General features: G+C 38.9%; 1 protein-coding gene across 1 annotated transcript in view; it reads right to left on the bottom strand.

Annotated features, from left to right (window-relative positions):
- Window positions 1-1,480: 1,480 nt before the first annotated feature.
- ABI2 (abl-interactor 2) overlaps window positions 1,481-12,967 on the bottom strand; it is a gene marked incomplete at its 3' end in the record, with an annotated part of 30,888 nt that continues 19,401 nt past the window's right edge. Inside the window, exons 4-10 of the mRNA XM_009869663.1 lie at window positions 11,238-11,335; window positions 10,335-10,481; window positions 9,221-9,345; window positions 8,106-8,282; window positions 6,312-6,470; window positions 1,961-2,047; window positions 1,481-1,654 (exon numbers count right to left, since the gene is read on the bottom strand). Of these exons, the coding sequence (XP_009867965.1) occupies window positions 1,481-1,654; window positions 1,961-2,047; window positions 6,312-6,470; window positions 8,106-8,282; window positions 9,221-9,345; window positions 10,335-10,481; window positions 11,238-11,335 (967 nt within the window). The remainder of the gene's footprint in view (window positions 1,655-1,960; window positions 2,048-6,311; window positions 6,471-8,105; window positions 8,283-9,220; window positions 9,346-10,334; window positions 10,482-11,237; window positions 11,336-12,967) is intronic.

Consider the following 12,967-nt stretch of genomic DNA (forward strand, 5'->3'; position numbering starts at 1 on the left):
AGTCCCTAACATTCTGTGATTCTGTGATAATACCACAATGAAATTGAGAAGATATTGTGCGTTTACAGAACTCCCTCACTAGGAGGGAGGTTAGATTAGATGATCTCTAAGGTCCCTTCCAACCTAAGACATTCTATGATTCTACGATTAAATAACATAGCACATTCAGTATTTGCTGAAAGGGCCTGTACTGGTCCCAACCCGAAGAAATTTTACATCCTCCCCCAAACAAAGACATGTAACATCAGGAACCCTATCCCACTACAAAGCTTGATTTTGTGAAGCCAAGTAACTAATACCAATAATCAGGAATACCCTCCAAAATGCGCAGCAAGAGAGTATTTTGTATACAAGAACCCTTTCTTTCCCATTCTCCCTCATAGAAATAAGCTTCCCTGACAAGAATAAGCGAAGCAACTCGTAATCAAAGAGCCTGTGTGCATCAACAGAATAGTGATGTTGTCAGTTAGGGGTGTGGAAAGGTCAATAGATAAAGCGAGTCATGCAAACACCCTGCAAGTCAGCAACTTAAGTCTGACATATGGTCTGTTTGTCAGCAACGCCTGGGTGCTTCTTGCACTAAATACACCAGGTAGACAGGATAGGGGAGTAACAAAAAAACTGCCACATACTCCTCCATCTCCTTCAGGAATAGTAATATCTTCTCTGGGATGAAGTTGGCAGAAAGTGCCTCTGCTTTTGGTTTTTCCTGCTCTCAAGCCCTGCACTGAGTTTATCTTCATGGCATTCTTGATTTTTTTTTCTCCCTGATATTAGGCTGAATGTGTCTAACACTCAGCTGAGACGCCTGATTGCTTTGCAACAACAGATTTTATATCACCCTTCCTAAGACATACATGACCCTGTTTCACAGGAGAACACCAGGAAGCGGATTTTTTTCATATTCAAGTGCCCCTAAGCCATTTACTCAGTTTACTGTATGTAGTTCTACTCTAGCATGTGTCCACAGAACTAGTTCAGAACTGGAAGACTACCAGATGCAGCCAGGCAGCAATGCCTCAGTTAGTCAGTCCTAACAGAACTAGTTCTTTCTAGCTCAGCACGGCCCCACACGGATGCAACACTGCAGCTTCCAGAGCACCAACCACACGCTGTGCAGCACTTCCTCAGATGCACTCCTAGGTTTAAAATACAAGTGCAGTTGCAGCACTAGTTCATTCATCTCTGACCTTATATAAGTTTGATGACTAGGATCAAGCAGACTCCTGAAAGGTGAGTCTTAAATAGATTACAGAGGATTTAAAAAATATGTAATTAGCTGGCTAATCATTATCTTCCCTTTGTGGAGAAAGCACCAAACTCAAAAGAGAAACTTCGCTTTTGTTCTTCAAATTGCCATTTGGAGGAGCACCTCTACCACAATGCCAAATGCTGGCTAGGAACCAAAGAGGGTGGAAGAAGCTTATACAAAACATTGTTACAAACATGACCCTACCATCTCTACTAGCTCTTAACCTACCCTTTTCTAAGTAGGTCCTTGGTGCCCACGGAGGGTCCTCCTCAGCATACGGATCACTGTACTCCACCACAGCTGCTTCCTCTTCCTCATAATCTTCTGGAGGTGGGGGTGGAGGTGGAGACTCATCAAACACTGGCTCATCCACAGGCGGTGGCGGGGGAGGAGTATCTGAAACTGAAAATAAGCAACAGAATAGCCATGAAAATGCCTCTAGAACCACGGGAGCAAGCTGAACTAATACTCCCTATCCCAATTAGTTCCACTGGGACTAACAGAGCTTATGGAAACACAATAGAGACAACACAGTCCAAGTTCCTCCAACAAAATTATTTCCTTTTCCTTCTCTTCACAGTTTCAGACAAACTTGCAGAGGCAGTAGAGAAGGCAGAATTACAGCTATATATAGACAAATCTTTCAACCACTCAAAACAAAAGCCACATCTGGTAATAAATCATAGCACAAGGAAGCAGCAAACTTACTATTTTCTTGAACTCTGGCCACAAATCCCATTAGCGGTAACTGTGGAGTTACCTGTAGGATGGAGGGGGGAGGAGGTGCAAGAGATGCTGCCACAGAAATTAAAAAGAGAGAGGCATTCAGTTAGAAACACAACAAAGCAGCAAACAGGAAAGTAGACATCATCACCACTCAGACAGTGTAGCAGTCTGCCAAGAAGCTGAGATAAAAAGGCTGATATTCCATGAAAAATGGCTCAGGTGGTTCAAGCACATTCCTAATCCTTGCTTCAAGGAGATGTCTCTATTTTTAAAATTTCCAATGCAGCTCTCTTCCAGATGATTAAGAATCCATGCTGAAGTATTGTTCTGATTTATGAGATTCCCCTGAACTGAAGCTTATTACTACAGCGATACCGCATTTTATGAACAGACCTAACAAACATACCAAAAGGTTTCTCTCTATATAATCCTCCACCTTCCTGATCAAATTTATGAAGTGACTTCCATAACAGCATCCATGAATCCTTAGTAATGAAAATGGATATAAGCAGTTTTCTCAAAAACACAGGCAAAAAAACCCCTATCAAGTGAGGCAGTTATTTTAGGCAAAATGGGAAAAGATGCCTTTGAGAATGGAGCGTACTTGGAAGACACAGGACTTTTGATCTTATTGACAGAACAGAGAGCACTGTGCTGCTGCTGAACAAGGCCTACTCCAGATGTGCTGCCTCACTTCCTTCCCACCTGATTTCACAGACCACTGCACCGAGCTACAGATACCCCTTTTACTGGTACCAGAAGAGGTGTCTTTGTAGAATACATGTGAATTCACATCTAAACAAGATACTCTTGAGTTGGTTGTAAAAGTTGCAACACTGAAGTGTGGTTTAAGCCAGGAATGAACGTTTCAGTTAAGTTAAAAAAACAGTTAACTAGTTTTATCTAGTTTTAGTATAATATTGCAAGAGTAGAGCAGTAATATTGCTTAAGCAAGTTACAAGATTATTTTTCTGAATACACAACTAAGTAATTTTCTTGTTAGTAGTGGCATACAAAAATATTTAGCCACATCCAAAACAATGGGAGGGGAAAAGTCTACACACTATGTATCAATACATTTATTTATCTTGCAGAACAGAACTAAATAAATTTCAGAATAATTCAAGAGCTGGTAAGAAAACTGCCAATTATGACATAGTATTTTTCAGAATTAATTCACATCATCATAGCAAATGAAAAGAATTCCAGGGCATTTAAAATTTATGTCTCAAAATTTCTTCTGTTTGCCTATTTCAGTAACTATTATCTGAAGCATTTTGAATTTCTTCTGTCACTCACATTTGTATTTCTTTCACAACTACATGCATCAAACAACAAAACCAACAGAGCAATCATCCTTTTTGCTGCAAAAATATCCTTGTACCTCTACATAATGCAAACTCCACTATCTGACCACATCCATTGATATTTCCTGAGAAAAACTGAACTACATTCCTAATTACATCATCTTTGACTTGAATGATGTGACCTCTGAGAGTATTTATTCCTTCAAGCATAACCACAGTAGATGGAAAAAGATTTGGTCTTGCATTTTTTCAGTACAGGAAAAAGGTTCTTGAATTTGAAGTCCTACTGAAATGCAGCACTATTCATGAATTCAGCATTCTTGTGCAACTATGAAGTCCCTGCCTTCTAAATTATATATGCTATAAAAATATTCAGTTTTGAAATGTTTCCTCTATTCAATGTCACATGAATTCATACAATTCATATGCATCATATGAGACTAGCTTCAGTTTCCTAGGTCCCTTCAGTGTACTTTGTTTGTGTGCTACACGTATTTCTTTGAAAGAAGTAACAAGGCTTTCCATGTAGAAAAATAAATCACTCTAGACAAGCACTCCAAGCAAATACAACAAATACCCCTTCACTTAGTCTGGGTGATGCTAATACTAGCTGACATCATTCCTTGTTTATCTTAACCATCTGGCTTGTGCTTTGGCCCACGCACAGGGCAGGGCCTATCTATCTGTATGATATATAATGACTCTAAGCTAGTTTTGACCTTTAGGAGGCAATACAATAAATATTTTATTAATAATGACTTTGTTCATAAAGCACATCAGAAGAACTTTACTGTACCTCTGCTGTCTTAAAAGATGAGATAGACACCAGTTTAGAAGTTACCTCCCAGCTTCCTTGCATACAGACCACTGGTGGATTAAACATCCACCTACACAGTTGCTGTAGATTAACTGAGAAATGCTCAAAAGCACCTTCCACTAGTTTGCTTCAGCCTGGTAAGAATTCAGCTGTACAAACTGTGAGTAGTGCAGACCACCTACTCAATACATGCCCAGCTCCTCCTCCAGGGTTGTTAGTCTGTGCCAAGCTCTATACCGCTTACATACTGCTATTTAAGACTGCAAAGCTGTAACACGTTAGGTGGCATGGCTGAGAAGAGTGGCACTGGGACAGATACATGTTGAGATCATTTAGTGTCAGCATTTCTTAATATTTTCTTTTCAGTTGTTAAAAAGGTCTCATGAGGAAGTAGAGAAATTGTATTATCTGAGAAGTGCCATTCAAAAGAACAGGGCAAAGCAAGTATCCTCCTGTGAAGTAAATGAACAAAAGTGACTATGCCAACATTCTAAGAATCAGAAGTGGAAAACACAGTTCTGTTTTACTGTCAAACAGCCTGCACAGAAGAGCAAGCCATAGTTGGCATGCTCTTCTGCCTGTTCCAAGGTCTCTTTTTCACCTCTTAAGTTTGCATTTTCTTCCCCTCTTCAGGAAGGCTGAGAAGCAATTGTGGCCCCTGTCCTGTCACTACTAACTCTGTTCCTTACACACACAACAGCCTCTCTGTTCTTAAGGTCTTCATCAATTATGGATGCTTGAGCATCCTCTCAAGGTACAGGCTAAAAAAACTTAGGTTAGTGTAACTGCAAAGCTAATAAATTCTGCATTCTGCTAGGTATATAAAAAAAGTCTCTTACTACAACTGCTTATTTATGTTGTATCAAGTATGTCAGTATAATTGAAGTACTTTGTGATTTACAGCTCAAGTGACTAATCACCATAATCATTACCTTCTCTTTGGGTACACAGACTGAATTGTGGTTATGAAACTTAAAAGTCTATTTGGCATCTTCTATGATTACCTATTAACAATGCGATGGTAGCTTGCAACTGAATTATCTCTTTGCTGAAACAGAAATGCACAGCAGCTGTCAGAAACTTTCTGGACATTCTGAAACTCCTCTTTACTGCAAAGATAATCCTGAAAGGTTTCTTTTATTGCTACCTTTCCTTCTCGCCCATTTCCCTTCAACCTTCAGGATGTGCATAATGTGCTTAACAAATACCATATATCTCAGGCAACTGAGTTGCAATTTAGTCATACAACCTCCTCCAGCCCCTGTTGCCAGTAGGACCACCCATTTCCTTCTTAAGTTCAGCACATGCATTTCTTCGCAGGGTAGATCACCAGCAATAATATTTTAACTTGATCAAATCCCTTAAATGCAGATTGCAGCATTTGACCCAATTCCAAGTTCAATGCTCAATTTTAAAAAAACACCACAAAAACCCATAAAACACAAATGCGCTGTAATGATCTCAAGTCAACATTCAATCTTGCTGGTAATTGGGCATTTCCTAACCTTCAATATTGTCCTCTGCATCGCTCTTTACCTTTGTCAAAAAAGAAGGTCTCTTCTACTCTGGTAACAAAACTTTCATGTTGCATCAGAAGCATATGGGAGGGAAAAGGACTTCTTAGATAAAAAGCTACTAGGTCTGGCCTGATGCACAGGACACGCCATTCCTTGTTATTGCCTCATCCTGCTTTTTAAGGCAGGTTGTCCATTAAAATATCATCACCTGTGGACTTAGGAGATATCACACCTCCCTTGCATGCCATACCGAACACCACTGATGTCTCTAAGGTGTCTAATGCTTACCTTGTATAACAAGTGCAATTTCTTGAACTGTTCTTAATCATGAGGAAAAAGCATACAAGATAAAGAGTGATTAATGAAGAATCAGTGGTCTGGTGCAAAATCCAATACTTGTCCCACACCAAAGCAGATACATGACATACAGCATAGTAAAGGATTTGTCTAATATGGATTGTGAGATCAAAAGTAATTTATCTGATAACACGGCTTTAACCTGCTTGCTACAATGGAAGCTGAACTCTCTGTAATTGGACTGCAGCTTTGGCATGGCTATCAGCAACGTACTGGAAGTTGCCCGAGACTAACTGCAAGATCTGCAATGGAGACAGAACACGAGATTTCAGAGATGCGAAGGCTGCTCCATTCACTGCTATGTTGAATTCAACAGAGCAGAAAACCTTTCTTACCTGGGTTCTGGTTATAAAACGGTCCTCCGTTCATCTGGTTCTGAAGGCTCGTCTGGGATGTGATCGAAGGAGGACGACGATATGGCAAAGATCCTCCTATTGTTGGGGGGGTGTGTCGAGATGCAGGCCTGTTCATGCTGTAGAACTGAACTGGGTGACCTAAGTTAGAAACAGAAATGTATTAGCAAGAAAAGAAAAAAAGCTGCATTTTTTATACCTGCATTCAAGATTCAAAGGCTTGGGAAGGTTTTTGGGTTTTTTTAAGGCAGTCTGCACCCTAGGAGCAGACAGCCAGCTCAGTGGCCAGAGTGGCAGGGGGCTGGCTGTCTCAATAGCAACACAAGAAGCAACTCTCTCAACTGTCTGTACTCAATACTGCTCACAAAAGCCAGGAGAAAAATATAAAGGTGTCTAAGTTACAAAGCTTCAAAACAAAAGAAAGTAATTCCCAATTATCCATTTTATATAATGTATAATAACACTTCACAGTCCAGCAATTAAGCAACATACACATACAAACTAACTGTATGCAATTTCCAAGATTCAAAGCTGTTACCTTCTACGACTGAAAACCACAATACTAACTACCTTAGTGCTGTTCAGGAAATTTGCAGAGGATCACTCTGGGAGAAGAAAACATTAGAAACTGCTTGAAGAATGGAATAAATGAAACCATACTCAAACATCCTCTTTCAGGGAGCTGTCAAATGAAAAAACTCCTTAAAAAACTGCTCTCTATTTAAATCATTTCCTATATCAAAGTAATTGATCCTAATCTAAGCATGCAATAAATAAAGCAAGACCATTAAGCTTCTGTGCTCACATCAAGTTCTCTGGTTTATATACTGTTTATAACAGTAAACTGGATTTTCTATACCCACACGAGTTATTACCCCTCCTAACTATTCTGCCTCCACAATGTGTGCTAGAGGTAGTTTTCTGAGTTTGCAAGAAGGGAAGAAGAGATGGTCACTGTGGTTGAGGAGACAAGCATGTAGGAAAGTAAACAGGGAAACAGAACAAATATGCAAGTTTTTAAAGCCTACATTGCTCTCCACTATGTTTTGATTGCTTTGCAAAACTTCACACTAGGTCAGTAAATAAAACACAAGCTGCTTGCTCTGCTACTTGCTTCTAAAAGCAAGTGTATGAACTAAAGATTCACGATTCTCCTGCTTTGTACAGACACACACATTCCAAAAAATGCACTTTTTACAAATGAGGAAGAAGAACATTAAGAAGCAATCCATCTAGTAGATAGGCTTTTTCACATTTTTCCTAATGTATTTTTCCAGTGTGTCTGTCTCCCTGTTACTTAATGCACTGGTAGAAATTGGTGGTGATTGGAATGAAGGAACTGGGATACTGACAGTGCATCAGAAATGGAAAACTAATTGAGGCCCCATATGACAATTCATCTTCTAAACAAGAAAACATTTTACACCTCAGAAAGAATAATCAGATCCAGAACTAACAGTGCTGGTTCCCCCAAACATAATTATTCTATGAGATTCTCAGTAACCAAACTGCAATAAAATAATGCTATAAATAATCATATAAATGTAAAAAATATAAAAGTACAAAATTACTGTTGCTTATAGAACTAGCACACCTTGAATTGTCTACTATAACCATTACCTTATAGTTGTGTATTAGCAGATATCTTCTAGTTACATTTTTAAAAAATAATTTAGAAAAATCATTGCTTATCACTGCTTCTGAAGTAACTTTGAAAAGCCTTGGATCGTGACCATATCTGGGTTCACCTGCCCAGCAGCTGCAGCAGACACTCACCTGTAGAGGGTGTGGAAGAAACAGCAGGAGGGGTTGGAGAGGTGAAGCCATCAGCAAGGGGCTGAGCTCCAGCAGCAGCAGTGTCTGGGGCAGCAGAGGAAGGGGCAGGAGCAGGAGGAGTGGGGGCAGGAGCAGAGGTAGGAGGGAGGGGAGAAGTGCCAGCCGAGCCAGCAGGGGCTGAGTGAAGAGAGGAGGAAGAGGTGGAGTTAATAAGGAGATATGTTAGCAAGGATTAGAGAAAGCCTTCGACTACTCAGTGTTAGCTACTTATTAGATGCATAGTATTTTAGAATGCATGAGGAGATGAGAGAAAAATGGAACTGTTAAAGAAAGGCTCATTCCTATGTACACAGTAAATGAGAGTCAAGCACATCCACTTCTTTTCAGGTGTGAAGGGAGCAACCCAGAACTTTCCACTGAAAGCTATTACTTTTGAAAGATGTCTTTACACCTTGTTATTTATGCTTCAAATTGTAGCACCACTGCCTTTAGCTTTTGTACAGATTAGCAAATGCAGAGAGGAGGAAAGCCAAAACTTTCCAGTTCTTTAGTTCTGAAGCATCATGTAATTCAGGTCAAACTACAAGCCAACTATACACTCCACTGAAAGGACTGAGCAAATGAAAAAGGAGTACTAATATCACTTCCTATTTCTGGAAGGACTGAGGCGATTACATTGAACAAGTGTCTTTTTTTGACAAGTCAGGCTTGGATTAGTACACTAAAGATTCGCTCTGTGCCTGCCTCTCATTTCATCTGATTTTCTAAAAATGTGCTTCTGTGTATCTGCATGAATAAGCAATGAAAAAACTTTTATTTACTTAAAAGGACAAGGGGAAATTCTCCCCCAGCCCACAGAAAAGGGTGCTGTACCACACCCAGTCCCATGCAGGCAGTCAGGCAAAAGATTCTGATAAATAAATTAATACATAAAAGAAGCATTAGAGCACATCAGACACTCCCAGAAAAGACACTACTTGATCCAAACTCATATTATCAACAGCAAGCAATTTTCAAGGCTTGCATGTTTCTGGACTTCCCTTGGGGTTTAGGAGACTTGCAAATGCTGAAGGTTAATGCTGAGTCAGAAAGGGGGCCAGCAAGTGTCCATTTACCTGGGTAGACACTGGGAGGAGATGGCGTGGGAACAGCAATAGGAACACCCACACTTCCGCTTCCACTGTTCTCTCGACTGCTGCTCCGACTACTTGGGTGGCTTCCTCCACTACTCCCACTGCTGCTGTAAGAAACCAAAATATCACAGGGCATGGATGTGCTACTCTGCATGCAGAAACATAAGACCCCTCATACAGCACCTTTACTAATTCAGACAAGTAGCAGGGAACACGAGAAAAGATACAAGGATAATACAAACCTATATAAAGCTTAGTTTTCCTAAAACTCTTTGTGTTGACTACGACACAACAGGTTTTTCACTTAGTATTTTTGAACTTATCCAAAAAAGAAACACTTCCGGAACCTTGCTCCAAACCGCTTCTTTCCAGGATTGTTAAACTCCTACTAAGAAAATACAGCCCCTTCTCCTACAACTTATAAAATGCATAGACTGTTTACTCTGATTGATATGCTTTCATATGAGACTACTGAAATATGGAAATTTTGGCCAGTAAAGCTCAGATTTCCTTATATTTTAAGCCCATCTGTTTAGCCACCCTTAATTATTTATGATGTTTAAAAAGTAAAAATTTCAAGGGAAGTATTTAGACTAGTCGCACCACGAAACTCTTATTATCCTAGAGAAAAGGCCAGCCTTTCGCACCACCTTTAACAATACAGTTCAGCTATATTCTGTTATTATGTTGAAGTTCAGCTTTATTCTGTTATTATTTTGAGGTTATCAGTATCCTCAAAATGCAATGCTCTTTTTCAGCTATGCAGTCTATAAACATCAAAGACTTCAAACAAAAATGTGAACTATAAGCATACTGGAAAGACTTCACAGTTTTAGCAATTCATTAAGTACCGTAACTTAAGTGATAGCACTAAAATCAAGGTGACTAGGGGATGAAGTGAACCCTCTTAGCGTGATTCACTGTTCTAGTTTTATTAGAGTGCATTCTTGGCATGCCAAATGATGCTCCCAGTCCGTATGATGAATTAGCAAGCTTCACTGTACAGGTGCAGCTGGATTTGATATTTATAAGAGCATTTTTTGTACATATGCTTATACAATACTAACCATACTTTGTACAGGATTATACTGAATACCTGTATGTGCGATTCCTCTGATTCACAGAAGCTGTTCTAACAGGGCTCTGTTGTGAGGGAGCCATATTGCGTGTTGGGCTAGGCACGTAGTCATTTGGTACCACCGGAGGACGTACTGGCTCCAACGTACGATAAGGAGAGTGACGCCTACACGAGGACAAGCATGTTTCAGAAGCAAATTAAGATAATACAGACAAGACCAGTGATTTTTCATTCTTTAAAAGACAGCTACATACTAACCAGTAATGAGAGCCCAAAAAAAGGAAAATAAAGTTTTTCTGTAAGTTTGCAGTTTCTACTTCGTAGGACGAGAAAAAACAAGTAAGGATGTTTTTCATGTACTTCAATCTTCCTATTAACAAACTCTGTGTTGCACTTTCCATTCTTGTTTTAGAAGTAATCTTTATCTTGTTTAAAAACATATATTCATAATCACATACCAACAAACAGAATTCATCTCAGTTATAACACATCTTCCTTAAGGTCAAAGTCAAGTTCATAGACTTAACAGGGAAGTACATTTATCACACACAGCACAAATAATTAATGAACAGTGCCACATACTAATTTTCCAGTTGTTTAGCACCACCTGTCAAAGTCACACAGTTAATGACTTTTTACTCTAAAGCATGTAGTTGCAAATGTTCTGCAACGATAAAAAGGTTCCTGTTGGGAAAGACTGATGAGGCCCACTGTTGTCTGGCAGAAACGTGCTAACTGATATATGGGATACGATTAGTATAAGAGGATGTGGATACAATACCTCTTGACCTTTGTCAATGGTAAAAACAAAACCAATGGTTAACATACAAAGAAAACCAACAGAAAAAGAATCTTCCTTTTTTTCTCTTCACAAAAGTGAAGTTCACAAAAGCTATTTAAGTGTTCGGTAACTGCACTTACCCAATAGTTCCTTTTCCTGACATTGGTGGACTCGGTGGCTTCTGGGTGGGTGGTGTTGTACGAGGCAGCCCACCCATCTTCATATTCTGTGTGCTGACCTGCATGAAAGAATGGGGAGAAAAACAGCCTTCACTAAGATCAGCTCCTAGGCAGTGAGACACTGAGATGCCTTTAGCAAGTAAGTCCAAATAAGGGAAGGTTTAAACAAAGAAAAAAAATTGAGAGGCCATGCATTTTATATGCAATTTCCACTCTGCTAGAAGTCAAGAGTTGTGCTCAAAGGACTCTTTATTACATAGAGTTTTAAAAATTGTACATGCAAAAAGGTAATTTGCCTTTAGGCTAATCATTGACAATACAGACACTGCATCTAACTTGGTTAAACTTGATATAAAGGCAGTTATTTCAGGTTGCACTACTGAATGGTAAATTTGCAAAAATATTTTTGAATACTCTTTAAAAATACTAAAGTTCATCTAATAGGCCACAATTTAATATAATTCAGACAAATACAGAGAAGTCAAAGTGATCTCCAAATACAATCTGTTAATGTTTAAAAGTTCTCACAGTACGGTATCAAAAATTTTTAAGATAGCATTCATTGTAAATATTATTTATGTATAGGTAAACAGAGAGAGAAAGCTAAATGGAGAAAAATACAAAGATGTACTTTTTTTCCCCACCAAATCTGTAGCAATTCAATCTCTAAGAACTGAAAAATCAATGGATGGGGAGAAAAATATTTAGCAGTGATGTGATGTGATGTAATTGTGGTTGACCCCTTCCTCTCTTTCAGGTTAAAATACTAAGGATGTGTCCAATGAAGGATGTTACTAATGAAGTAGATTTTATATAAAATAACTTACTCTAATTTCTTCTACAAAATTCAGCTGATTCCTGATAGGATCATAGACAGTTCTTACCAATGTCGGCATTTTGTTTACCTGTATAGTGTCAGCTCAGCTTAAATTCTTTCAACACATGCACCCTTACAGGCACCAGCACGTGGTCTTCTTACAAGTCCCTACAGCTTCGATTTACAAATGCTCAAACTACTGCTTAGACACAGAGATATTCAGCAAACCTAAATACATCTCTTGGTTACAGCCCTTTTCCCATTGTTCCTGTCATGCTCTATTTCACAGTGTTTCTTATTTCCAAAACATAAATCCTGCCTACTGCCCCCTCCCCGCCATGTAAGAAAGGCACAGTGATCAAGGCATTAAGGGTATTTGCAAACATTATTAAAGGCAAATTACTCCTTTAAATTTGACTATAATAACTCATATAAAATCCTGGCAATGTTTAGATTTTTGAATTTATAAATACTGAGAACAGTGTAAATAGTAATAAATTTGGTATTCCAATTCACTGAAACTTGATTCCCTGGCTCTAAATAATCCGAGTGCTATCACAGTTTCAATCTGCTGGGAGGAAAAGAAAGCCAAGTGTTGGAAGGCTTTTTTTTGGTCAGATTCAAAACCAGATGTTTGGATTTAGTTGTGCAAGAGTACTTTGTAATGTCAATTTAAGACAAAATTCTTTTGCACAGAATTATAAAGTCCTTTAAGCCAACTCCAAGCAACAAGAAACCTAAAGTTAATTCAAGTGAGGGATAAGGTAAGCACTGAACTACAACTACATGAAGGGAAAAGGGGAAAGTGTAAAATGGAGTATATTTTATTCTATACACGGAACATTAAGAAATAGCACAGTCTGATTTTTTTTTT

This window comes from Apaloderma vittatum, unplaced genomic scaffold (assembly GCF_000703405.1).
Source record: "Apaloderma vittatum isolate BGI_N311 unplaced genomic scaffold, ASM70340v1 scaffold19345, whole genome shotgun sequence".
NCBI classification, from domain to species: domain Eukaryota; kingdom Metazoa; phylum Chordata; class Aves; order Trogoniformes; family Trogonidae; genus Apaloderma; species Apaloderma vittatum.